A 24796-nucleotide genomic window follows, 5' to 3' on the forward strand; every position below is an offset into this window, starting at 1 on the left:
TGTAAGGATAGACCCACAAAGGAAAGGCAGTGATGTTCTGGTGTCCAAATAGAGAATGGTACAGATAAAGCAAATGCACTGTGAACCGCTGCATGGACTCAGTAGGGTAGACAGTGTATCACAAACAGCTACAAAGATGGGGCAGGACTGACCAGAGTAGAACTCATTTACAATCTCCTAAACCAAACACTTCTTCAAGTTGGACCAGACTGGAACAGGTCAAAGTCTCCATACCCAAGCTCAATGGTCATCTAATGTCTGGACTGGATTGCAGCTAGCAGTTTAGAGGTAAAATGCTCCATATCCCGTTCCCAATCTCCATCTCCTGAGTCAACCAGCCCCCATTAACAGAACTTGACAGGATGAATAATTGTTTAGAGGAATAATCTAAATGATACATTATTTCATTTGTTAATCTCTAAGAGAAGTTACAGTTTCTTTCTGCTTCTGTGTTTTGTACAGCACCAAGTACAAAGCCAATACTTAAATATTCTCACAACAGAAGAGAATTGTTCACATCCCTTTTGCATTCAGCCAAGCTACAGAAGACCATCTGGGACGTCCAATCTGATGCACTCCATTACAAACATCTCCTGACTCCTATGGCTACCTGCTCTAGCCAGAATGTGTGTTTAAAACATGACAGAATTCCCATCTGCTACTCCGCTTTCTAGCTGGAAAGCCCTGGCTTTAAGTCTCAGCCTTTCTGAGCAAAAAGGACTGCCCAGCACATTTCTGAAGACAAGAGTCACTTCCTGAGGCACTGAAGTCTCCTTCTGAATTCCTTCCTGTTGTAAGTTCTCAAGAGTTCAGGGGAAAATGCCCAAATCTCTCTTCTCCAGTGACATCTATTTTAGCAGTAGTCGCTAATCCAGTTTGCCTCAGGCAGCAGCGCTGTTACTGGAAATTTTCTCTTCCGACAATGTGATATAGATTTTGATGCTCCCCTTAGCTTATTGGGTACATCCAGGCATGCCTTTGAATATAGGTCTCTCTGACAGAACAAGTGTTATCAGACACTATTTACTGGGGATCAAGGGCATAATTAACTTAGCTAACCTGTTAGGTTACCAAATAAATGGAGTCCCAGGTCTCTCCTTTCATTCCTGACACTGGAAAGGAGCGAGTGCGCGCATCTCACACGGCCTTTAACAACATCTGCTGAATTCAGTCAAATTCAACTTAAAACTTTGTGTGGATGGGGGAGGGTGTGACTGGGGAAGATTTGTAGCTGCATGTTTAAGAAAGAAGCTAAATTCATCACAATGACAGGGGAGAGTGTTGGCAGAGATTTGAGCTATTTATTCTTTTAGGAAAATCCTATAAAGAATGACACGAGGAAGCCTCTATCTGCAGTCTTGTTCATCACGCTGGTGAGGAGTCCGATAACAGATGTATGCAGAAGCGTGATTTAGTGCCAGGAGCTGGCCCCTGATGTGTATTAATACAGCTGCAAAGCGGAACAAGCCCCTCTTCATCACTCATCTCTATAAAAGACGTGGAATTCGAGATGGCCCGATGTTAGGCAGAGCAAGCCCATTTGTTCTGCTGACTGATGGAGCCAGCTTAGGCTGTGTCCTTCACCTCCATGGGGCACTAAGGTTGCAAAAAAGGAGCTCAATGAAGCAGGACCTGGTCAACAAGTGAGACGAGAGCAGTTGGATTCAGCCAAGGAGCTATTTAAAGCAGAAGTCTGGCACTGTACATGTGCCTGTTGCCTACTCCCATTTATGGGCCTGAATTCTAATTCACCCCAGAACTCTATTGTTCACTGAAGGAATAGGGTTCCTCAAAGAGACATCTGCAGTGAGAGAAAGTGAGGCTGCCAAACTAACCCAAGGAAGGGGAAACCCTGGTTAATAACATGATAATAACTAGTGAGAGTGCACGAGAGAGGGAGGGAGTCTGGTTATCTCTTTGTGTTATCTTATAAACACAAGGCTGGATTAAATTGTTTAAAGTGTTTTGGGATCTATTTTGATGAAAGCAGCCATAGAAATGGAAGATCATTCTATAGAAACAGAGCAGTAATACACCACAAAAGTTACATTCTGGCAGGAAGAACCATGGAAAGCAGCAGAAGCATAAAACAATGATAGGACAATAATTCCCATCAAGAGCTCTATATACCCCAAGAATGATCATAATTAGCTATTCAGATACATTTCTATACATCCTTCAACACTAGGAATCTGATTATCCTGTTATAACATTCAAGGCCACCAATGGACCTGCTAAATCCAAGAATATCAGCAAACAGACTTTTGCCAGCAAGAAGCAAACTGACACTCTTCATTTGCTTACCAGCCACACTTTTTCTGTCCCTGTGAAACAAGCACAGAGATCCCTCTGGATACACACTGACTAGACATATAATCTGAACTGTATTTACTGCATGATTTCCTTCCAGCTCCGTTATTCTTAGTCTCCCATAAACCCCCAGAAAAGGCACTGACATGATTCCACCCACCCACTGGTGGTTCCTCTGGTCTTTTCCAGTTGTTTCCTGGATCTGACCTGGATCTTTGCTCTTGGCCACCTACCTTCTTGCTGCTGATTCCTGACACAACAATTTAGTCACAAGCTACCAGAGGAACATGGGTCACATAGAAATTGCATGTTGGGATTAAAAAGTTTCCAGGAGTGAACTCTCTCTAGGCAGGTATCTCCCTACCCTCTTAAAAACCAATTCGATCCTCAGATTTATACCCATTTCACACCCAAGTCACCTTCAAAGCCCTAAAAAATAGTCACTTCTGAGGTATAATCCACCTGGGAAAAAAGCCAGAATTCTAGATGTTACATTCCTGGAGCAAGAAGGGGAACAGGGGCCATTACCACTTGCAGTGGTAAATGGCTCCAGGTGGAGTTGGCATTACCATTATGGATATTGAGAGGTGAGCCATTAACCTTAGCAAGAATTAGGCTCTTGCAGCAAAAGGTCCAGAGATCTCCTTAAGAGAGGGAACCAAAACACCAGTTCATACCAGGCATCATGAAAGAGATCTGGGAAGTACAGGGGCTCATCTCCTCATCACTATGGGGTTGCATGGCTTAATTTTAGAACTGTGGAAATAATGGCTTATGCAGCAGCAGCACTGAATATTGACACTGCAAGACCTTGCAATGTGAAGGATACTAACTCACCATGGGTGCACCTTCATATACTCATTCATTAGGCCACTCTTTTTGTTGCTGTGCAAAATGCAAGCCACTTACAGCCATAACTCACTATCACCTTCTCACTTGCGTTTCATTTAACTTTAATCCTCAATATTCTTGCAAATATTGTGCTATTTTCAGACAGTCTTCCCCCTCCTTCCAACTTAGCAATTCCTACCTTAGACCTCCACACCAAGATTTTCAAGTGACTAGTGATTTTTGGGTGCCCAACTTAAAATACCTTCAAAAGGCATGGTTTTCAGAGGGTGAATGCTTCAGACTTTCTGAAAAAATCAAGGCCCTTTAAGGCATCACAAGTTGGGGATCCAAAAACCAAAGCACCAAATATCACTAACCACTTTTGAAACTATTGGTCCCAGTGTTTTGCCTATGTCAGAATGTCCCCTCAGGACAAGTGACGGTGCACAGACCAGGGATGCTAGGGTTAAATCAAGTTACCTGAAGTAGGGCTGGAAAGAGAGGCTGCAGCTGCTGCTGGCTTTCGTTTCCTCTTGATATCCCTTGAGCAGGGCGGTCCCAGGTGTATATTTGTCTGTCTGGGGAGGAAAATTGAAATATTAAAAAGATTGTCCTGATATCACTTTATCAGGAAGAGACACTGACCACTAAGCCTTAACACTACCTGGCTAGCTTCTATCCACCTGCTTGCTGCCTGGGTAAAGACACAGCCTCTAGAAGCAGCAGCAACTCATTCACATCCCCCACTGCCTCCATAGCCTATGGCCAAAACTTTGTTTCATCCTCAAGCTCAGGCACCAGATCCAGGATATAAGATGGGGCAGCAGATTAATTTTCCCAAAATATAGGCTGTTCTTCAACGGCTCTGATATAGCTAATAAAATCATTGCACAGGCAGGGATGGGACTGAACAGGTACTTAGTGGATGCGATAGCAGCATTCTATGGGGCCCTATCACTTTCTGCAGAATGTAAACTGTCATTAAAAAGGCAACTTTTCTTGCCCCTATGGTTATGAAAATAGCTCTGCACTCATCACATTTAGAATGATTTTATCTTGGGGTGTGCCTAGACTACACATTTTTATCTGTTTTCTAGCACAAATACATGAGTGCTTAAGCTGGTGCAGCTGTAAATCAGGTTCCTGTGTTTTCAACACTGTATTATGCAACTGTGCTGAAAACACCAGAGCTTGGTCCATGTTAGCACATACATCATTTTGTAATGCAGCCTTACTGAGCCAATGCATAGGCTGAAATAGTTTAAAAGCCTGAACTGCCCATTCATATGAGCTTATGTGAACTCTGAAGCCTAATGATAACGGTTTCTATGGCACCAATTTGACTGTTTATCATTTTAGAAAAAACATTCTATTATTATGGATCACAGTGGAACTGGGATTGTGGATGAAGTTTGAACAGAGTATTGTCATCTAATCCCTCCCACCAACACTGACCTCTGCTCATAAGAAATATAAAGAAGTTTAATTCAGAAAACATATTCTCAGCAGTAGTTTGAGGAGACCCACCCAAACAATCCAGAATGAATAAGAAAGAATAACTTATCAGTGAAATTGAGTTCAAGTTCCTGCTCTGCCACAGACTTCCTGTGTCACTTAGGGCTTGTTTACACTGCCCCACAGTTCAGACTACAGGGGCGTGAATAGCAGTGCTGTAACTCCCCCAGTTGGGTGCTGCGAGGGTAAACTAAAAGGTTCCTCACTGGCAATAATGTAGAGCAGGGTTTCTCAACCCATAGGTCAGGACCCAAAATTGAATTGCAAGAATGTTTCAGAGGGTTGCGTGGCAGCTCCCGTCCCACAGGGCTGGCTGGGCTTGCCTCCCTGCTCCAGGCACTGCAACCTCTGGGTCCCAGCACCACTCAGGTTTCGCCCAGCCATCATGATGATGGGAGTCCAGATAGGCCAAATTTGAGTGAAGCCACAACTCCACTCACACAAATTTGGTCCAGTCAGGGGGGCAGGGCCAAACCTGAGTGGCGCAGCAACCCCAGAGGTTGCAATGCCCAGAGGAGAGAGCCAGCCCCAACAAGCTCCACAGTACAGGAGCTGCAGGAACCACCACTGTGGGGTGAGTACAGGGCAGGACCCAACCAGAACTACCCCAGGGCCTCCACCCCCAGACTGTTCTCTGGGTCCTGACAGGCCATAAACATTTACAAATGGGTCCTGAGCCCAAAAAGGTTGAGAACCACTGAGGTAGAAGACTATGTTAATGTGAACTAGCAACCTTTTAGTTTGCAGCCGCAGTGTGCACACAGGCGAGCTGCAGCACAGCACTTGGGTGAGCACTCAGGGGCAGCGGGTGAAGCTGCCCCTTGAGGAGGCTAGCCCCCTGCCATACCTCTTCTGTCCAAGGCCATGCCCCTGCTTCCTGCTCTCAGCATCCCAGGACCCCGGATGCAGGAGGGAAGTGGGGGCAGGCAGCGGCTGAGATCTTGGTCAGGGCCATGGGGGGGGGGGGGGGAGAGGGAGGAAGAAGGGAGGAGCCTGTAAGCACCAATCCCAGAGCCCCTCCCATGTTCCACCCCTTCCGCCTGCCGCCCCACCCCATTCTCTTTCCCTGCAGCCCCACCCTCGTTCTGACCTCAGCCTCACCCTGTTCTGCCCCTTCCATGTGGGCCCGCCCACACTCTCTCTACCCCCAAAGCGCTCTCACTGTGGCCCCAAGACCCGAAAGCGGCTGGGAGCGAGAGCTCTGCCAGTGGCGGGGGGAGATTTTTCAAGGGGTCCCAAATTGGTCGGGCTGCCTGGGCACAGGCCCCATGGGGTAATCCGCCCCTACCCCACCAGCAGCGCCAGGTTTGGGGAGGCTTAGCCTCCACTAGTCTCCTGTCAGGGTGCCCTCCCCACTCTGAACTCTGGGGTACAGATGTGGGGACCCGCATGAAAGACCCCCCAAGCTTATTTCTACCAGCTTAGGTTAAAAACTTCCCCGAGGCACAAATCCTTTCCTTGTCCTTGGACGGTATTGCTGCCACCACCAAGTGATTTAGACAAAGATTCAGGAAAAGGACCACTTGCAGTTCCTATTTCCCCAAAATATCCCCCCAAGCCACTTCACTCCCGTTCCTGGGGAGACTTGAGAATAATATATCAACCAATTGCCTTTAATAAAAGTACACACCAGGCCCTTTATTTTTAGGACACTAAAATCAATCAGGTCCTTAAAAGAAGAACTTTATTATAAAGAAAAAAGTAAAAGAAGCACCTCTGTAAAATCAGGATGGAAGGTAATTTTACAGGGTGATAAAAGGATTTAAAACACAGAGGATTCCCTTCTAAGCTCAATTTCAAAGTTACAAAAACAGGAATAAACTTCCCTCTTAGCACAGTGAAAATTCACAAGCTAAAACAAAAGAATCTAACGCATTTCCTTGCCTTTACTTACAATTCCTGTAATTTTAGATGTATCATTTTAAGGTATCTTTTCAAGAGATGGGTTACCTGCTTGGTCGCTCTCTCTCTCTATCCAGCGGGAACAAACAAAAAGAGGACAACTCCCTCCCCCCCATTTGAAAGTATCTTCTTTTCCCATTAGTCCTCCTGGGCAGGTGCCAACTAGGTTAATTGAACTGATTAACCCCTTACAGGTAAAATGATTTTGTACTTCTGTCTGTACCTCTGACTAGGAGTGATTTTATGTTACTGCATGCATAAAGGTTGTTACCCTTTCCTTTATATTTATGACACCTCCATATGTGCCGCCTTGTGCACATTGCTATCCACAGCCCCATAATCCAAACTGTGGGGCAGTGTAGACAGCCTAAATCTCTCTCTGCCTCTGCTCCCTGTCTGTAAAACAGGAACAACAGCACTTCCTATCTCACAGAGGTGCGGGGAAAAATTACATTAAAGACTGCGAGGCATTCAAATACTACAGTAATGGAAGCCCTGTAAGTACCTAAGATATAATGAAAGCTTCCATTTCTTTCAGATCCTCATGCTTTTACAGCTGGTATTTCTATAATTATTTTTTCTAGTGGTTTAATAACTATGCTTTTCATCCTTAGGGTCATGGGTTCCAGTCTCTTGTAGGTCATCAGGGAAATGAGGTTCGTGCTTTCATATTTCCAACTGAGTGTTTGTTCATTTAGAAATATGTTTGCTCATAATGTGTTCACACTGGTTGTGAATGTGAGCTCATAGGAATCCAGGACTGGATGCTGCAATTCAACTCTCAACAGCATCAGCACAACAGTGTGGGAAGCCCTGAGAACAAGGCTAACCAGGGTGCATACTAACTGTGGAAGCAACCCTGGCTCCAGCCAGTTAGAAGTCTCAAATTCATGAACACTGAAGAATAAAAACGCACCACAGAGCAAAATCTTGCATTCTGTACCATCAATTAAAGTTTAAGAGCAGCAAGGAGTCATTATGTGAAACATGAAATCAGTCAGTCACTGAGGAGATATTAAGAAATCATACCAATGGGATGATTTTATTTTAAGCCTGGAAGTCAGCTTCCACTAGAGGCCAAATTTTCAAATACCCTCAATTTTACAGGTGCAGATTAGGCTCAAGTATTTGCATGAGTATGTGTAGGAAATTGAAGCCTACTGAAAATCTGGTCCTATCGGACAGGTTTCAGAAATGCTCACACTATTAGTGTACATGTGTGCATGCAAATGAGGTATTTGTGCACATGGAAGGCCAGCTGGACACCTACGTGACCCCTACTCACTCAAATACCTGATTTGCACACACATTCATGATGGCACACAAAATTTTACAACTGTGGAATGCATTTCTGAACATCTGAACCTGAACAGCTAAAAGAGACTAAAACAAACAATTGTAGGCTAAGATTTTTATTTTGCACTTTTCTGAGGCAGGGCCAGATTACAAGATGATTATATAAACAAGTTAGATGACCGTATAAAATAAAATAACTCTTCTATAGCACTTTTCAACTTTAAAACTCTATACAAACATTAGCCAGTTAATTCCCACAACACTCCTGGCATTATCATTCCCATTGAGGCAAAGATGTGACGTGATTTGCCACAGGCCACTGAAGGAAGCTATGGCTAGGATTAGAATTCAGGAGCTCCGAGCTCCATGCTCAAACCCCAACCACCTCTCATTACAATTACAAAGAAATAGAATTTTTTAAATGGTTAGTTATTAAAGTTTCAGAATTCTTTACTATACTGAAAACAAAAGGCGGAGCAGCTTCCTAGTCTGATGTGGGTACCAACTATGCTGCATTCAGCAGCCCTGCTACCACTACAAAGGCTCAGGGGTCATAAAGCATAATATGTATTTCATTCAGATTTATCCCTAATTGATCACCCACACTCCAGTTCCTAATCAGGAGCCTACTGACTGCTCACTAGCTTTGATCGACCTGGTGGTAAAAGCGTCAATTTCAAGTGCTCAGTGCACTTTAGGGCACTGTAAATCTGCATACAGCGGCATATGTTGGGGGGGCGGGGCGGGGGGACAGATGTGCCCTATTGAAGTGAATTAGGACGACAGAGAAAGTCCAGGCATACAGAGTATATCTTATCAAGAATGTGGCACTGCTCTGTATTAACCTACAAATTTAATATATTTCATATGATTCTCTGGTTGTTGTAAGGAAAGGTATAGGGTAGCTATATTGGGTTATTTGGAGCTGCATGCATAGCAAAAGCAAACAGGAAGGCCAGTCAATTGGTATAGATAAGTCATCTTCTGACAAACAGCAAGAGACCAGGTTGAGCCATTAACTGTAAAGATCCTACATATAGGCTGGGACGAAGTGGGAATTTTTTGTAATATTTGTATGAAGCCTATGTATATCTCAGTTTCCCCTATAGCTGCATTGTTACCTAGTGAGGGGGGGAGAGGGGGGGACAACACGTCTGTTTGCTCTTGGGCCAGGCTAAGACATGGTGCCTAGCTGTCTGGGACTAAGTGGGTCATTGGAAAGGAATTGGCTGGGGTCAGCCCCACATCAGTGGAGAATCCATGAAGACAATGGCAAAAGACCTTGCAACCAACTACCCTAGATTGCCCCACCTCTCAGCAGGGAGGCTAAACAGCATTTCCCCAGCTGGAGAACAAAGGACTCGGGGTGTGGGATATGAGGTGAAAGTTAAGTGTGGGCTGCGGGTAGCAGTCGGGCACACACTGGGGAAATCTGATGAAGGAGGGGCAGACAGAGCTCGAACAATGGGGTTCACTACAGCTTGGCTGGGTGCTGGGTTCTGGCTACCCAGAATGGACTATGCTTTAACCTTCATTTCTCTATGATAACCAAGGACCTCCTAAGCTGTGTTCCAGTTGACTAATAAGCCTGACTGACAATGCTGTCTGGTTGTCTACAGATGCTTGCAGGAGTGCATTGCTCCTTAAGAATGTAAAAATCTCTCTCAGGGTCTGTCTTAGTGGGACTCGCTGAATGGAGCTCACAGTGTGAAGCAGAAGTGCTGAAGGCCAAGAGGTCCAGCCTAAGGAGGCAGTGAAGCTGCGTGGCTTACCCTGGAGGAAGAGTGGGACTCCTAGGGTGTCTGGCACACTGAAGGGGTCCTCCCAGACTGCTCCAAAGCTGGGGCCATAGCATAGGCTCCAGACAGGAGTTACACAATATCAAAAGGACACTAACCAGTTACAAAGTAGCTCAGAGAAGAGAAGGGCTGAGGTGGCGAGTTGTCAGGTGCTGCTCATGGGGAGCAGACAGAGGCAGGTCCTGTGGGAGGATCTGAACGAGTTGGGCCTAAACTCAGGTAAGCTAGAAAGGGGTATAGATTGGTTTTGTTTTAAAATCATCTCTCTCATAGCATGCTGCAATATTGTGTTTTGTAGAAAGTTATCTGGTCATTATGCATTATCTACTGGACAGAGCCCTAAAGGACAGCCTTGCAGGGTCCAATCACAGTAGGGACTGCTGAGTAATCACAGAGGTACACTGATATCAGAGAGGTAGCCGTGTTAGTCTGGATCTGTAAAAGCAGCAAAGAATCCTGTGGCACCTTATAGACTAACAAACGTTTTGCAGCATGAGCTTTTGCAGCATGCACTACTTGCATCCGACGAAGTGGGTATTCACCCACGAAAGCTCATGCTGCAAAATGTCTGTTAGTCTATAAGGTGCCACATGATTCTTTGCTGCTTTTACAGGAGGTACACTGAGGGCTGTAACCCAGGGATCCTATCTAAGAGAGAAAGAACTGGGAGATTCTGCCCTGAGAAAAGTGTAAGCTTGAAAGTTTCTCTCTCTCATCAACAGAAATTGGTCCAGTAAAAGATATTACCTCACTAACCTTGTCTCTCTAAAAATGTAGCAACTCCTCTGTCAGCCCCTCATCACTAACAGCGAATGAATGAGAAACTATGGGGGGTACAGCAGAATATATTTCTGCGCGAAAAAAATCTATGGTTATCCACAGACAGTGGCATTTTTACCACAAGATTGGGGAGTTCTCTTGAGCATCTGGATTCTCTCCCATCCTGTTCTTAATGTATTAAGCCAGGATGTACAAAGCATAAAGCTAAGCCTGCAGAAAGGGAAGAACCTTTGATGGACAGCAGGTTGGGTTTTGCTGTTGTTCCTACCGTGCACCAGAAAAGTTTAGACTATGGCTTCCTTTTGCACCATCACATGCTTAGCCAAAGAGATGCATTTTTGTTTTAGGTTATTTGTTTTTTTCCCATAAATGGTGTGACTGACAGCCTGGGATCCTGAAATCCCCTGTTTTATCCCAAGATCAGTACAGCACAACAGAAGCTCCTCCTCCCCCCCATCAAGATATAGCAAGCCTGAACTGGAGAAATCATCACTAGGATGAAGAGAAGAGTTCAGTCCTTCACTTCTCTAGGAAGGGAATCAATTAGCACCAATTACAATGGTAGTTTGTGTGATGTGGACACCTGTCTACAAGGAACTACACTGAGAAACACCACGTTCATTTCACTTAGTCACTAAAACTAAGCCTGGTTTATAAACCGACATCCAATTTTCCAAGACATTGGCTCAGAAGCACCACAACTGCAGAAAACAAGATGGCATCACAGGCTTTTCAGAGAACTCTCCATGCCAGATCGGCACACTTGATTAAAAAATATATACATAGTAATATTTACTCAGGAGGAAAAGCTCTTCAGAGCAATAGCTGCTGCAAAGATTTCCACTGGCATACAAAAGGACCTCACATGGGCTCTTTGTGATTATGATACCCAATCTAAGACTTCCTTGGAAGCTGGATGCATAGAACATATAAGGTGTGAGTCTTTCACTAAAATCCCACACTGCCCTGTTTCTCTGATGACATAATCCATGGCAACTTTATTCTAACCATATCCTTGGATGCAAAGCATTTGTATCATGCTAGTGAAAGTCACAGTGAGCATTAGGAGTTGCCATGAATCTAATGTCTTACAAACAAAGGCTACTATAGCCTCATGTTAACGTAAATGTTCAACAGAGACAGCCTTCTAACAAGGCTATTGGTAACTAAAGCAGCACACAGCCCAGGTGTTGCTCTTGTTTGCTGGTGATGCAGCAAAACAGGCCAAATAAAAGGTGCCTTTTCTGAGCCCTGAGGTAAAACCTGAGGCTGTTTACAGTGGCTTCAAAGGTCAAAATTAATAGTGAGAGCAGAGTTCCTCCTCCTCTTTGAAATGATACAACCAGCTGGGCACCGAAGTCTAATCTGCACATCACATATGTGTAAATCACTACAAGGTGCTCATCCAATCAGCACACACAACTCCTATGCATGCGAAGGTCTCTTGTTATCACATCACAGAGCACACATTTCCTTTGCACAGCAGCATCGCCTCTTCTACCACCCTGAACCCTAGGGAGTCCTAAAGGAGCACATTTTTAGGGTCCAAAATGACCCTAAGATTGTTGACTTCTGAAATCATGTGAACCTCATGGGCCATTTACTATACTCCTCAGCCTTCATGCAATGGCAGCACAGTCACCCAAGAAAGGATTTGTAAAGATGTAGTAAACACCACTCTTTATTGAGAACTGTGTGTGATGGCACACAAGTGAACTGCCTTCCTTCCAGGGTCCCAAGTAAAGATTCCAAACAGGGAAGAAGAAGGGATCCCTCTGCCTTGTTCTACCTTTCCAATATGGATTCAGGAACACAATTCAAAGGTCTCCCTAGTTTAGGCTCCTCGCACCCCACCCTCATAGTCTAAACATCCTGTCTGCCTGGACACAGACCATTCCCTTTTCTTCTGACCTCCAGAAAGGACAATAAGTGAGTTTCCACCCCCAATCTCATTTTGGAGGATGACCAGCGAACAAGTGGAAATGGAGGCAATCTGTCTTCCCTCCACCCATAACTCAGACTCCAAGGTCCAGAGGAAAGACTGCTCTGAAATTCTTAGACTCTAGGGACGATCATGATACCAGACCAATAGGCCAAAACCAAACATGAAGCAGCTTCCCAATGATGTAGCCATGGAACATTTTAATGTCTAATCAATGGTTTTGAGCCACTATAAACCTAGCCCATTTGCAGTACCCAAACAGGCTTGAGAAGCAAGTCAGCAGCTGCTCAGCACTACTACTCCATACAGTTTCTAGGTGCAGCAGAGAAAAACGGGTGGTGGTGGAAGGGATAGAGGGAATGAGAGGGGGAGTCCAATACTTGGGCTTTCCATGCAAGCCTCTGCTCACTTGCCTCTAAAAGGCTGCATTGTCAAGTGGAAACCATAACAGACAAGGCATGATTAGCAAACGCTTTTGTGCTCTTAAAGGAGAGTAATTATAGGCATGTGAAAAAAGGGAAGTGATACCCGAGGTACTCTTCCTTGCACACCTCCCGAGAGGCAGCAGGGCCATTAAAAATTCCATGATGAAGAGGAAAAACAGCCTGGGAACAGCCAGGAGGCAATACAGCAAATTAATACACCAGCTATCCCTGGGGAGAGCTGCAAGAAAGCAGAAAACTCTCCTCGCTTTGCAAAATAAAATTATACCACTAATGATAACAGAGTCACCACACACACACAAAAAACCGCTTCTAATGATGGGTGTGAAATCCCCAGTGCTGCCCAGACACTTTGAACAAAATCTCTCCTCATCGCAGACATAAAGCAAGAAAGGAAATCTTGTATAGTACAATTTATACAGCCTTTCAACTGCATCTTCCCAAGGAACCTTCCATACAGAACCTTCTCCTTGACACTGAAAAGCCCTTCTTATATGCCCATAGCTCTGCACTCAGCATTCGGGACAGCAGCTCTGATTAAATGAAGCACTGAGCTCCAAAACACGCACTGCACTGCCAGACAAACTGCACCAAAAGCCACCAGAGGCAAAGAAAACATTTCCACGAGGGAAAAGAGAACAAACTCCACCTGATAACTGTTTCTCTAGCAGATACATTTGCAAAAGGCTTTCCAAAGGCAGCCAGCAATTGTAAAAAAGACAAGAAATTGAACAGAGGGAAGCAGTATGACTTGGCATAGTGAGCACCAAGCTGAAAGTGGGCATCCAGTACATTTCTACAAAACCGCCAGGACAGGCTAATGACTAACCAGATATCACATGAACTTTAACCTTTCTTCCTATGCCCTGTGTTTTCCCACCGCCATTTGACAAATAGATAGATAGAAGCCACCTCTGTAGGAAGAGTATTTGGAGCTTACAAAAGTATAAAACAACAACGTCAGCTGGTTCCAAACCTGGAACACTGGGAGATTTTGATAATTAGAGCAGTGGATGAGTAGATTCACAGGACTGTCTGACCCTCATGCCAGGATTTACGAAGGCTGTTTATGAACCTTTTTAGTGGCTCTATAAGGGGTTAAAGGAGAACTTGGCTTTAAAGAGCAACTGTCTGTTGTGGGGACATTTCTATAATGGAGTTTGTGAAAGTGTGCTGGCATTTTTATACTTTTGGCAACACCTTTAGGTAAAGCAAAGCACCTTCCATTAAAGATTTCAGTCTTACCTAGGTACATGGGACTGCGCATGCATTTTCATTTCTACTGCATCTTTCCTCCCAAAGAATTTTTAAGCACTTTTCACACTATATACTGGAACCACTTCATCCTCATTGCAGGCCCCTGAAATGCAGGAACCTCTAGTGTGGAGAAAGCACTTGTTTAACAGCACAGGGCAACACACCACCACAGATTAGGAGAAGGGGTAAAGAATGCAACATCTGCTTCAAGCTGCAGAAGAAATTGAGACAGGAGGCAATTAGCAGGGTTAAAGTTTAAAGATTAAAGGGCCAGCACATGAGGTTTATTCTTTGAAACAGGGCAGTAGTTTCTGAAGGACAGGTCTTAGGATACATGCACACCCATCCATTGGTTACTAAATTATTCATGTAGCAGAAATGAGAAACCCCAATGATCACACTTGCTTCAGAAAACCCTTGTTCCACACGGCCATAACCAGTAGCTTTGGGAGCAGGGCAGGGCTTTCACAGGCCAAGCTAGGTGCCACCAGTTTTTTCCTGATTGGATTTATTAACAGGAGACCAATTTGTTTTTTAATAGGGAGAACAGGGAATGGCTGGTTCCACTTGTAGCATTGGGCATATGCTCAGTGCACTGGAAGGGACCTGCTCTCTGTATTATGTAGAGATGCAGCTCCAAGCTTCATGGTGGAGTTTACAGGGGTGCAAGGCAAATGTGAAGGCAAGAACCATTGAGAGGAGCAGGTTTGCTGGTTGGTATTCTCTTGGATTCTTTTTACTTTCATCCTGCCACTGCTCCTCCAGCTGCTGTGTCCTATGCAGAAGTCACAGACCTGCATGCATGACATCATGGTGCGACATCACGAATTCCCTGCAGAAGTCAGCGGAAGGAGAGGCTAAGCTGGGAAGATGCCAAGCCTTCATTTAGACAAATAACCCTAGTACATTTTTCATGCCCTATTTACTAATTAACAAGTGAAAGGAAACTGAAGCTTTAAGTATGGAGAGCTCCTTCAGAATAAATCTGTCTTTAAGAACATAAGTAGAGTTCCCTTCCCGGCCAGGCTTCATCCACACACAGTAAGAAGGGTGCAAAGGTGCATTACACTTTGACAGCAACAATTGCTGGAGTGACCTCTGTGAGGTCAGCATTTCAATCAGATTTAATAGTGGCCAGCAGAAGGCACTTGTACAGCACATGACCTTTCCCCCTCAAACCAAACAATGCCAACTCAAACATGCCTGAACTCTTGGTCATTCCTGACCTAAGTTTCTCACCGTAATGCCACAGCATAGAGATATCATCAGTAACAAAGTCATCTCAGTTTATCTAATGCCAAGTCTGTTATGGGTTCAGGACACCCACTTCAGATACGGGGATCTTAGGGTTCCTCAGTAATTCACATTAGCCTACCACCACCTTCTTTGCAGTTTGGTTTCCAATTCTAACAACAGGCAACGATATGGCCATCTATATCTTCACATGATCTACAGCAACCCACCAGCTTGGTATTACTGGGCACTGTGTGGCAGAGGTCCAGTCTGTATTTCAAACCCAGACCATTGTTCTGTCCCCAGCACCTTATTGCTCACTACTCTGCATGCACACTGGCAACTGAGTGGAAACCAAACTCACTGCATGTGTACACTTTATCAGGATTGAAACCCAGGTTTCCAAGAGTATTAACCCACAGGCTTATTAGTACTGAATGAACCAGACATGTACCAAAGGAAGGGAAACGAGACAATCCTCATAACAGGAGCAAAGCAGGGGGATTACCTGGCAGTGCAGTGTGCTGGTGAGCATCTTCTGTGGGAGGCATCAGCAAGAACATCCAGAGAGTACAAAGGAGATAACGGATTGAACTGGAAAGTCCAAGAGAGATTATTTAAGCAATGTTTAAAGGAACAATTTCCAGATGCAGCAGCTCAAATCCACTTCCACATCAGCTCACGCAGTATTCAGAGCCTCTCCAACACACCATCAAATAATGGGGGCAAGTGATATCTGATTCTGTCCCTTCCACTACCCTCTTTCAAGGCAACAACCCTGCAGTGGAGTTGCTCCTCCTACTCAGCACACAAGCATCAGGGTAAACAAGAGCATATTCAGAGAGCCCTGTATGGGACTGCTGCACTCCTTAATGAGAGTCCACCTCCCCCAGGAAAAGCTTCCTGCCCATGCCCTTGGGTCTAAGGATAAAAGTTACTTCCATAAATACAAGATGCCAGTAAAACTCCTCCTCATGTTGGACACTTGGATCAATGGAGCAGATTCATTACCAGAAGACTAACCATGCTCCCCGAAAGCTCAATTTCAAGGCTCAATTCAAAGAGAACCCCCCATTGCTTCCACAGCAAAGGGACTAACTGAATGAGAGACCCCCTTCTCCCTGTTAGCAAGGTCTCTCACATCAGGGACCTTTTTTAAGCCAATTTCAGAGAAAGAGGGACGTTCATCCCCCTCCTTCTGGTCTTTAGACTAGTCGAAGATCTGTCACACTGCAGACACTGGAAGAGCCTAGGAGCCATCAACCCTATTAAGGGCAGTTTATCTTGAAGGACAGAAAAAGAATAAAAAGATTTCCAGGGTTAAGAGAGGGGTAGAAATTGAACAGTCACTAATCAACCACATGATGACATGGTACAACATTTACTCAATTTGGAAACAGACTGCAGAATTCATCCTTCTAGCTGCCCTCTGGATGCCTGCATTAACCTCCCAAGTGACCACATGCATCATCATCCTCTCCTCCTGTTTGTTCTCAACTTAGACTAGAAGCTCTTCAGAGCAGGGAATCCATTTTTATGTGTGTTATAAAATGCTAGATACATCTCCGATACTCTATCCTAAAATAAGGAGAGAGAACTTACCTTGCACAGTAACTGGAGTTCTGTGAAGTGTATCCCCCTATGGGTGTCCACAGAAGATGTGAATGTGCCTTCAATAGGAGATTTTTGGCAGCAGTGCCTGTTTGGTCCGGGCATATGCCCTAATTATCGTAATGGCTCATACAAGTCTGTGACAAACAAACTGCCGTCAGTTCCTTCTCTACTGCAAAGTCTCACAAAGATGCCAAAGCAAAGAGGAAGAAGGGTGGGTAGTGGAGCACCAAGAGGGGGACACATCTTCAACAACTCCCTTTACAAAGCAAGTAACCTCTTCTTCGAGTTGTGTCCTTATGGTGGCTCCACTTGACGTATCTCCCGAGCAGTACCCTCTGAAGGAGAGGAGAGCTTTGGAACCCAGTCTAGAACTGTTTGCAGAACTGCAGAACCAAAGGCAGCATCTTTCTTTGAGGTATGCACTAAAGCATGGTGTCTTGAGAAGATGTGAACTGAAGCCCAGGTAGCAGCAATGCATATTTCTGGTATAGGAACTGGAGGTGGTTCATCTGTCACAGACCTATATACCCTCAGTACAGGGCTTGAGGATAGCTAGGGTGCATGTATGGATTGAACAGGCATTGCTGTCAAACATCTCCAATCAAAGGCAAGTGCAGCGCATGTGCATCTCAAGTTGAGCACCCACAGGGACATTTTTCAAAGAACTGGGCACTCATACTTTTAAGAAATGATAAATTAATAATCCTTCAGCTATGAAAGGACCCTGGTTATAAACACCACTCAGGAATCCAGAGCTCAATGACACCTTTTATAAACAAAGGGCTTGATACAGGCTGAAGAGATGCTATAATCTCTGAAACATCAATTATCAGACAGATTCTCCTTTAAATGGACCATTATTCTATTGTCAGACAAACATTATAACGGTATTGTGGGGAGGAACCTCCAGTGACCCCTTGTAGCTATTTAAGTTCATCATAAGAAGAGCATTTCCTGTGGCTCTCTCAAGGTCTACACAGTCAATCTTCACTCTGACGCTCAGAGCATTACATATTTTGAATGTTAGAGAGCTGTTCTAACCGGCAGGGGACTCTATGGCCTCAAAAGTAGTTCTATTGCCCTGGAGACATGAAGTGCTCACTCAGAGCCACATGAGACAGTAAAAACTGAAACCCAATTTCAAAAACAAGGTGCATTCAACATCAGTGTCTGTGAAAGCATCTGACCACTGAACAGAAGGAGGCACTATTGCTGTGAGGAACCAGACAGTACTGGTGCGCCTGAGGAAGAGGCCCATTGCCTTGGCAGAGTCACAGAGATTGGGCTCTTCTGCTTTGGCTAGATGAGCCAATTGTCACTGAATCTGATCTAGATAACACACTTATTGGAGAAGACTTGACAGTGTGCACTTACGTAGGGGTGATGGAAAGCAGAGGGGGTGACTATTCTCCCTCCCCATCACTTTCCAGTACTTCCCTGGTCTGGTTGCTATTTAACTACAATCAGGTCAACAGCTTTTCTTCCCCTGCAGGATCACCAGGAAAAAGCATGACCCAAAATGGATGGATGTGAAGGATTTAAAAGGAGAAAAAGTCCCATTCATGGGGTTTGCAGAGAATTCTGTAAGGCCACAGTTCCTACAGCCAAGAAGACCCTCCCTCCAGCTCATTGTCACAGAGGAAGTTACACAACCAGACGGACAGAGGGAGATTTCAGAAGACTGGGGTCCTAGGGAGCTACTCGGTACCAACAGCCCATATGATCTCTGCATGCGGGATGATGTCCAGAAGATGTCAGAGTGAGATGAAGGGCTGGGGCTGCCTTACCTCATGTGCACAGGCCACAATGTGGTGGAAATCGGAAGCCAGCACTTTGTTCTTTCTAGAAAGAAGGAAACCAAGTGAGAAAATAAAAAAGGGCAGAGCAGAGCCATCTTACCTGGTTGCGGTCTCTCTTCCCCATCGATGGTAACCAGAAACTGGAGGGAGGAAAGATGGAATGGGAGACAGAGAAAGGAAGGAGCAAGAGGGGGCAGGAGGGTGAAGGGGAATAGAGAGAAGGGGAGAAAAAAACAGAGATGGAGAAAAAAAGGAGAGAGATTAAACATTGGCAGGACTCATACTAAAAATGACAAGTTTTAGACACAGGGAGCCAAGGAGGCAGGACATGAATCTGGATGCCGATAGCCGGTGAAGACAGGATTCACTGCAGCCTGATCAGGAAAAGCCACCCTACCTGTCAAACCACCACAGTGGCAGTTCCGGGAAAACCCACCCTGATCACCCATGGTACTGGTTATGATTAGGAGGAGGAGTTGGGAGGGAAATGCAGAACATTGCATCTGCGGAGAAGGCAAACTGGCTGCTGTCCTGTCAGCATCATTTCTGCTGCCCAGCTCTGTTCCCATGGTGCTCCTCCACACACACAGTGCTACTCATTAAAGAGATTCAAGGACAGAGGGTCCTCTAAGGCTGTGTTGGGAACCGATGGATTTGAGAAGTGCATGTGGTAAAGGAGGGAGAAGGAGGAAGGTTCGATGTAATTAAAGGGATAGCATGCCATAGCCATACATTGGGGCAGACCCATAATGGGGGGATATGAGCAAATGCAAATAGGACAGAAGGGAGGAACAAGTCAGTTTTGGACCCAACTATCTCCCATCTCACAGGTTATTTTGTTCTCACTCCGTCCAGTCCCAGTGAGCAGATGGAAAGGTGTAGTCTCAACGTATTGCACTGTTCACCCTCCCCTTCACCTACTCAAAGTGCTAGACCATAATCAGTAGCATATAGGTCCTTACTCTTTTTGACGTGGGTCACTAACGATGTGACCCATCCTCTCACTGCCCAGAGTGCTCAAGCTGGTCTCCTGAAACATAAAAATAGGCAAAAGCTTCATCTGAGACATTCCCCCTCCTCCAAGAAGCAGACAGCACAGATACCACAAGGTCCTGTTTTCCCCGAGTAACCTCTCTGACCCTGACAGTGAGGACTGTGAATCCCCTCAGGGACACAAGGCTCCTATAAGCAGTTACTCCAGGCTGCTGGGTGAGGTGGGCAGGAGACTAAGCTCGGACAGCAAGGAGTTCCTACAGTTCCTACTAAGTGGAACCATCAGCTCTTCTTTCTCATGAAACTGAACGTTCCTCCTTCTCCCTCCTTTACAACATGCACTGCACACACACAAAAAACCGTGGGGGGGGGGAGGGCGGGGAAGGGAATGGGAAGGGGAATTTCACCAGCACAGAGAAGGGAACTGAAGGGCTCCGCGTGGGAGCTTGGACTGTCCAAAAGCAGCCGATTCAGTAAAAACCCCTGCAGCAGTTGAGTAAAAGCACATTCCAGGAGGGAGGAACTGCTTTGGGAGCTTGGTTCTCATCAAAGCACATGTTTGTTGCCTGTACACATTCACACAGGAGGTTCTAAATATCAGGCTGTTCATCTTCACATAGCAATTGGCCATAAAAAAGTCACTGTAGGGGGAGGGGTGGGGAAAGAAGTGTATGTCAGGCTCCAGATATGAGGGGAGAAGGCTTCACAGGCCAGACTCTCCAGAGCTTATGCCAAACTGCCTGGGCACAAATGAACATGAGGTTTAGGGGAGGCAGCGGCGGTAGCAGAGGTGAACAAAGATGAGCTATTTGTTACAGCAGGAAAATTATTAACTTAAAGTGCCGTAATGTTTAAATTTACGGTTTATTACTGTGTAAACTACAAGCCGTACTTTGGGTAATTAGCAGCTCGCTGGCGGGGAGCGCTGAATGAAACTCATTATTTATGATTACAATTTAGAGGGGGCGGGGGGAAGGGGAGCAGTGACCTCCGCTGGAAATGACAAAGATCCCTTTAAGGTGATGAAGATGAATTAAACAAGTAAATATTATCCTTCTCATTTGGGATCGTTAGAGGAGCCTCCAACAGGCACAGGCCCTTGCAGTTGGCCTGAAGAAAGCAGATTTCACATCAGCTGAGGACTCTTATTTTAAATACTGGCTCAACTAAAGGTGAATGGGCTGAAGAAGGGAAGAACAGGAGCTCTTGAATGTGACTAATAGAGAAGGGAGAGGAACTGCACCCCTGACACACCCCCCACAAACTCTGAATCATTGGAGGCACTGTCCTCACAAAGTTTCCTCTCTGCAGCTGAAAGGTCTTATCCTTTCCCCCCAATCCTTAGGCAGGAGGCTGGCAGGGAAACTGGACCTTCACCAGTGACTATAAACCAGAGTCTCCAAGAACGCAGAGTAAGTCCCACCAATAAACACCCAATCCCTCACCTTCCTTTATCCCCAAAAGCCTCCTTACTCCATCATGGCTGATAGCTCCGCTCTCCGCCACCCGCCCCATCATCCCAACATTGACATGGCTTTCCTCTTTCCCACCACATGCAGGCTTGTGGTAAATCCTGTCTCTCCTTTTGTAACAGATATACGATATGTTCTTTTCTCTCTATGCCAACTGCTGTAATCCTGGCCAAGGGTTCTGGTCATTTCTTGCATTCATTAGTGGAACCTTCTCCCTGACCTCCTGTCCTTTCAGCCATCCAAAATGATGCAGCTAAAATCATCATTCTCTGGTGCCAATCAGACCGTGTTGCTTCTCTATTCAAAACTCTGGCTTCTCTTCACCTTCAACATCAAGTTTAAGCTCCCAGTCTTTGCCTCCCTGGGTCTGAATCTGCACAGCTCTCCCAGATGGGGGGAGGGATAGCTCAGTGGTTTGAGCATTGGCCTGCTAAACCCAGGATTGTGAGTTCAGTCCTTGAGGGGGCCACTTAGGGATCTGGGGCAAAATCAGTACTTGGCCCTGCTAGTGAAGGCAGGGGGCAGGACTCGATGACCTTTCAAGGCCCCTTCCAGTTCTAGGAGCTAGGATATCTCCATTAATTTACTTATTTAAGATACATCAATGCTGTCACTTCCCCCTATGCTCGGCCAAGCTTCCTGCCATATAGCTCCCTCTGTATTCACCCTCCATCTTCCCACCTTCTTTGGCGGCTTGTCTATAGAGTCTTAACAGCCGGCTGAAAACCAAATAGTTATTTTTCAAAGCAAGTAGTATGTGACAGACCACCACATGACAGACCACCACACAGGGTCCTTCTGCACAAAATAATCCACCTGCTGCCTTAGAACAGCAGCTCCGAACTGATCAGCAGAGCAGACACAGAATTACCCTCTTGGAAGAGGCAATACCTTGCCAATGAGTCTCCTACGTCCCTTTCTGAGACAGCGGGCAGCAGCTCCTGGAAGGCGGTTCAGACGAGCATGAAACCCTGAAAACCAAGAAAAGGAAAAGGCTGAGCACTGAAGGCAGAAGGCTGCTCCTGGCAATACAGTGTTGAGAGGCCTTGTGCTCCAGTGCCTAGAAGAGTATGGAATTCAGAGTTATGAGAACTGGGTTTTATACTCTGCTCTGTGTGATCTTGGACAAGTCAGAACCTTGGTGCCTCCGTTTCTCCATAAGAAGACTTACCCAAGAGCTACAGATAAAAATCTATACATTATAAAAGGGAGACTGAAGAACTTAGGCAGCTGAAATGAAGGATGACACCATTTCATAGTGTTCTCTTTTGGCTGGTGCAGACATCTTTAATCTAGACTTCTGTTTGCTTTATAGATAACAGCAAACACAATATCAAAATTCCATTTACTGTAGAGGTACATGCAGAGTGTCCACATCACACAAGTCTAAAGATAGAGCACAACAAAATAATCCAAAGCAAGCATATTTTAAAAATCTATAAACAGGTCAACTTTAATATCAACTTATGTGGAGCATCTCTGTGAATGAAATCTGCTCTCTCTGCCATTTAAAGGTTCACAAACACACTTCTGAACCCATCCCATTCCCTGTGGAGCTCACCCCTTTGAGCAGGCCGGGAGGGCAATAGGAACGTAGAGTCAGAGAGTTTTTCCAGGCCAGAGTCCATTCGCTCCACCTCAGACCGGTGATCAGCTCCCCACTTGGGCAGTAGGTTGGGGACGGTGAATCCTGGGACACATTCTCCCTCATAGAACCAATCACTCTGCTCATCATCCCCTAGAGAAGCAGCACAGAGTTAATCCAACATCCCCTCTGAGTGACCATCAAAATGTTACATATACATAAAAAACTACCGAAGTCACGTAAAGACTCTTTGGGAGTTACTCCTACATTTAATAGCAGTTTTATGTTAAGTTTCATTGATAGTACTATAGTTATGGGGTTTCAACAAGTGCTCCAACTATTCTTGTGCTCAGTCTACAGTGGCATAAGCAGCATTTCCCATAGAACGTAGCATCACCCAGCATGAAGGCCTCTTTGCTGGGTGGGTCCTCTTTACTGACGTGTTTAGGAGGCTGAGGCAGCTTTATTGCTCTATTGTGGCAGTATCTCTCTGACATTATTTCAGTGCTGTGTGGTGTCTGAGTACAGGTACAGCTCTTTCTCCAATGTAATTATTGCAGGGGAGGTGGAAGTGTAGTGGCCTGGCAAAAGCATTATGGCTACTACAAAGAAGCCCTCAAAATTGGGGGTCGGGAGGGAAGAGGAGCAAATGCTGCACATGCTACCAACCTGTACATCAGGAAGAATGAGCCACACTCAGAGAAAGAGCAGCTTCAAGGAAAAGCACATCACTCCATTAGGAATGGCTGGTGGCTTAGAGCACAGAAAGGGTCAATGAGTATTAATTGTGCCATACATCTGGCTCTATGAAAACTCCTCAGGACCTGTCAAGACCACAACCCACTCATGCCTGGGATAGCAACAACTAACCACCTCAAAAGTCTCCAAAAAGCAGAGCCAGTGCAATTAACACAGCTGTGTCCTGGTAACTGAACTACACTAGGCAATATTCTGTTAAAGCTGCCTGGTTAGAATTCTCCTTGGGAAAGTAACAGGTGAGTAGGCTGAGAAAAAGCAGGCAGCTGCATGCAGCACTGGCATCAGACCTCACCCTGAGACAATAATCCAGTTCTACATCCACTCTGAAAACCAATCATTAGACAAATGAAGCAAGCAGCCCCGACCACATCAGCAGTCCCCGAAACTACCCACAACAACAGGCAAGTGCCTGGAATCAGGATAATTCATTTAGACATTTACTCTTATATATATTTGATACATATACTCTAGACTGAGGCTTCAGAAGTGTTAAAAAATTAAATAGGGACTGTTCCCCTAAACACTGGAAAACAGATAATGTGTATAAACATGTCAGCTACTCTGGACACTAGAGCATAAGCTCAGTAACTCATATGTCAAGCAATTTCCTTCAAAGTCACTTGCTACATTAGACAGACAATAAAGATCAGCATCCACTGCTTCTACAGTGCCTTTCACCCTGAAAGATCCCAAAGCATTTTATAAACTTATGTTCAAACTATACATAGGGACCACTCCTCCACCAATGAAATGCATCTGCTGCTGGGATGGAAAATACCAACTGTTCCAATAACATAATAGTTAAAGGACAAAAAGGGAAGAAACCTGTATCCAGTTGAAACTACATGGGAAATTTAGTGAAGCAGAATGTAATTAACTAAGTTGGGATTGGGCCAGAACATTAAGTTTAAAGGTGACTTGCAAAGGAAAACAATTGGGCTTGTGCCCTCTCTTTTGCTTCTTTATGATTGATAAAGAAGCTTTGGAAGGAGTTTGTCCAAAAAGGGTATTTTTTCCTTGCTTGTTTTTCACATTAGAGTGTAAACAGCACCTAAACATTTAAGGCTTTGTCTATGGTGGGAAAATGCATCATGTCAGAAAATGTGTTAACATGTTTTAGCTAAAATGATCTCAACCATAAAGTGGCAACTAGTGTAGACAGAGACAGTCATGTTGAAAAAAAAAAGTAATTTTTAACGCAACTGTCCCTGTCTACAGTAGGTACTATGCCACATTTGACATATTAGCCAAAACATACTAATTAAC

General features: G+C 45.1%; 1 protein-coding gene across 7 annotated transcripts in view; it reads right to left on the bottom strand.

Moving 5' to 3' along the window:
- The window catches only part of GPATCH2L (G-patch domain containing 2 like), a 34830-nt gene that overhangs the window by 1553 nt on the left and 8481 nt on the right, over positions 1-24796 (bottom strand). For 2 of the 7 annotated variants that reach the window (XM_039535257.1, XM_039535256.1), the window contains exons 4-9: positions 22748-22924; positions 22078-22157; positions 19684-19751; positions 18710-18764; positions 15817-15902; positions 3622-3719 (exon numbers count right to left, since the gene is read on the bottom strand). In XM_039535257.1, the coding sequence (XP_039391191.1) occupies positions 3622-3719; positions 15817-15902; positions 18710-18764; positions 19684-19751; positions 22078-22157; positions 22748-22924 (564 nt within the window). Of the gene's footprint in view, positions 1-3621; positions 3720-15816; positions 15903-16910; positions 17057-18709; positions 18765-18821; positions 18862-19683; positions 19752-22077; positions 22158-22747; positions 22925-24796 lie in introns of those variants that run through there. The other 5 variants (XM_039535259.1, XM_039535258.1, XR_005597697.1 and 2 more) reach the window with 4 other exon arrangements.

Source organism: Mauremys reevesii, linkage group 4 (genome assembly GCF_016161935.1).
Source record: "Mauremys reevesii isolate NIE-2019 linkage group 4, ASM1616193v1, whole genome shotgun sequence".
In the NCBI taxonomy this organism is placed as follows: Eukaryota; Metazoa; Chordata; order Testudines; family Geoemydidae; genus Mauremys; species Mauremys reevesii.